This window comes from Antrostomus carolinensis, unplaced genomic scaffold (genome assembly GCF_000700745.2).
Source record: "Antrostomus carolinensis isolate BGI_N321 unplaced genomic scaffold, ASM70074v2 scaffold49216, whole genome shotgun sequence".
Classification (NCBI taxonomy): domain Eukaryota; kingdom Metazoa; phylum Chordata; class Aves; order Caprimulgiformes; family Caprimulgidae; genus Antrostomus; species Antrostomus carolinensis.
In genome coordinates, this window is record NW_010322122.1 from 35,842 (window position 1) to 38,946 (window position 3,105).

Below are 3,105 nucleotides of genomic sequence, written 5' to 3' on the forward strand. Positions count from 1 at the left end.
ATATTGATAGAAATGGTGGATGTGCTAGCCTGCAAGCAGAAGATGAAACTGAAATCGTGTTAGCAATATGTGGTCATTAGAGTTTTATTCATAAATACTTAATAAAATCTACTTACTAAATTCTGATATTGGTATTACATTTTGTATTCCTGAAGCACTTACTTCTAATCTAGTCTAGGAACTGTTTTGGTATAATAGTTTAAAATAAGTGATACTGTTACATTTAGAAGTTATATTTCCACAGAAGAGCAATAAATCATGTAGTGTTGGTCTGGGAACAGTCTTCTAAAACAAGAATATTCTTTTGATTTAAGAGTGCTGCATAAAGAAGTGATCACAAAGCATGATGAATTGTAATTTTTTTAATATCAAGGAATTGAGTCTGAACTTGATTAAACATTAGAAAACCTCACAAAATACACTGTCATAAGCCTTAATCATGTGTTCCATTTTATTTAAATAATCTGTCAAAATGCTTTATAGCTTCCCATAATTTGATTTTATCACTTTATATAGCCTGTGATACCAGAACATCTCAGTGATGTTTGCTGAACTTGTTTAGAATTCCAAACTCAAATTGCCCTGTGATGTAGAGAGTAAACCACTTGTTGGCTTTTAATGTTGATGTATGTTCTGCTGGCCAATCTCTGTGATAAAATGTGAAATTGAAAGATTGCTATAGAATACATATAAGGTAGCAATTTAATACAAGTTTGAGTGTTTTGAGTTTCAGAACCTGTTTATGTGAATACATCTATATTAGGTATTTATATAAGTATTTATATATATATATATATATATTTATCCAAGCCTGGTTCATATTGAAACACCATATAAAAGTTTTGTTTTGTTTTCAATTATTTAAGTGTGGTTTAATGTACTAGACTATTTAAAAGCTATTATGTAAATATACCTTTAAAATAATTTCTTCTGTGTGTTGAAGTAAAATCTTTGTAAACATGGAATAACATTATTTTAATGGAGCAGGAATCATTGTATTTCTTCTTTATGGTTTTGTTTGGGGTTTTTTTCTTCATTACTTTTTTCCATTCTTTTCAAGTTCATTTAAGTAAATACTTAAAACTTGTTTTGCTTTTCAGCTTTTTTTTCCAAAATCGCTGTCAACCAGTAATTTATGCTAGAAGCTACTGTTCTGAATTAGGCTTTGAACTAATGATTTACAGATGAGAATTTTGAATGATGCATCCTGAGCATTTTCTACACCCTTATTCTTGAAGTACTAGAGTAAAATTAGGCACAACATATTTGCCTGTCTGTGAAATTGAATTTTAATCAAATTTTAACAAAATTCTGAATTTCAGATTCAGAGAAGATGGCACAATATTTAGAAGAGGAGCGACATATGAGAGAAGAAAACTTGAGACTTCAAAGAAAATTACAGAGGGAAATGGAACGCAGGGAAGCACTCTGCAGGCAACTATCAGAAAGTGAATCCAGCTTAGAAATGGACGATGAAAGGTTTGTATTTTCTAACCATGCAGATATGTTGGCATTGAGCATGTTAATCAATACTCATACTTCTTTTTGAATATTATAGAATAAGTAATATTTATAGAACTAAATAAGTAATATTTATAGAAGTAACCTGTATATGGGTTTAAGATATATATATCAAATTTTAGCGTGGTCCAGGAGTATCTTCAGTAGAATTGTATCTAACTTGCCTAGAAACTGGATTAGTTTTAGCAGTGAGAAATAAAATATTTATATCTGAAGATTGCTTAGGGTTTTGATAATGTATATTGAAATAAATATAGCTGTGGAGTTGAGATTCAGGATAATTCATAGTACCTTTGTTTTGCTCCTGACTTGCTAACTGCAAGGAATTCTGTGAGGTAGGAACAACATCCTTACTTGTGGCTAATTTGTCCTTTGCAGGAAGTAAAATGTGTGCAGCCAAATACAGAGGGATACTGTGTAAAGCCTCAGAGAGAGGAAGCATTTCCAGAACTGTTGGGTAGTTCTTGAGGTCCAAACCATAACATCCTTGATTTTTTTTCTCTATTGCAAGCTGCATTGCTTGCACTGACCTTACAGATAATCTTGAGTTTTTCATGATTTTACGTTGTGCCTTTTACTGTGTTCTCGTGTCATAGTCATATGACACTGTTATATCTTGAAAGAGGTTTTTAAGTACACTTTGAATAAAACATTCTTTATTCTTAACGAATGTTCATTATTTTGTTCTACTGTTTTACATAAATTTGGGATTTTTAGTGGTCCTTTAAAAAAAAAAAAAAAGTTACTCTGTTGTGTATTCTTCTGATACTGAGATATTTCTTCTTGGGTCATCAGTATATTTGTTATAAGCCACAATTTACCAGAAACAAAGTATCAGATAATTTGTTTCAAGAAGCACCTTTAAAGTTCAAGTTAGTGTTTTCATTTTGATGAAAGGTAAGGCAACTCACAGTAGCATCTGGTATTAAGATGTAGTGAATGCTATATAAATTAAATCATTAGAAACACAGGATTCTGGTGTTTGATTCTACTTTTATTGGCCTACTCTTTTCTGCCAATATTTACAATGTAATAGAAACACAGTCAAAATCTAAATCTTATGTGAATTACCAGCATTAATCAAAAAAAGTAGAGTATCCTAATATTTTTTTTGTCAACTGGTTGTAGGTAATGGTAATCAATAAAATGCAGGAAAAACTGATTAACTATTCTGTACTTCTAAAAAAATTCATTGTCACGTTGATTTTCTTGGTACTACAAAGGTGTGACAGGATCGCTCCAAAACAGGTATTTGCAGTGTAAGTAGTACAAAGTAAAGGGAAGGATGAAGCAGGAGTTAGAGTGGTTAATCTTAGGAGAACTGTGTAGACAAAATAATCGCGGAACTACATGCAGTAATGATTTTAAAATGTAAATTTTTGTCAGCTTATGTTGTCTTCCTAAAAATGATGGTGGTGATGGATCAGGTATCCATTTTTTTCAGTTGCATTCTGTTAGCTGATGATAATTATTTTTTCTAGATGGGAATAGATGAAGATACTTTAGGGAATGTGAAATACACAGCTCTCCCAAAACTTCTTCCTCCTGACTAGCAATCATTTTGCCTTCTCAAACCTCCACCTT

At 31.4% G+C, this 3,105-nt stretch overlaps 1 protein-coding gene across 1 annotated transcript in view; it reads left to right on the forward strand.

Annotated features, from left to right (window-relative positions):
* CCDC6 (coiled-coil domain containing 6) overlaps positions 1-3,105 on the forward strand; it is a 34,875-nt gene that overhangs the window by 21,161 nt on the left and 10,609 nt on the right. The window contains exon 6 of the mRNA XM_029085485.1: positions 1,323-1,479. Within this exon, the coding sequence (XP_028941318.1) occupies positions 1,323-1,479 (157 nt within the window). The remainder of the gene's footprint in view (positions 1-1,322; positions 1,480-3,105) is intronic.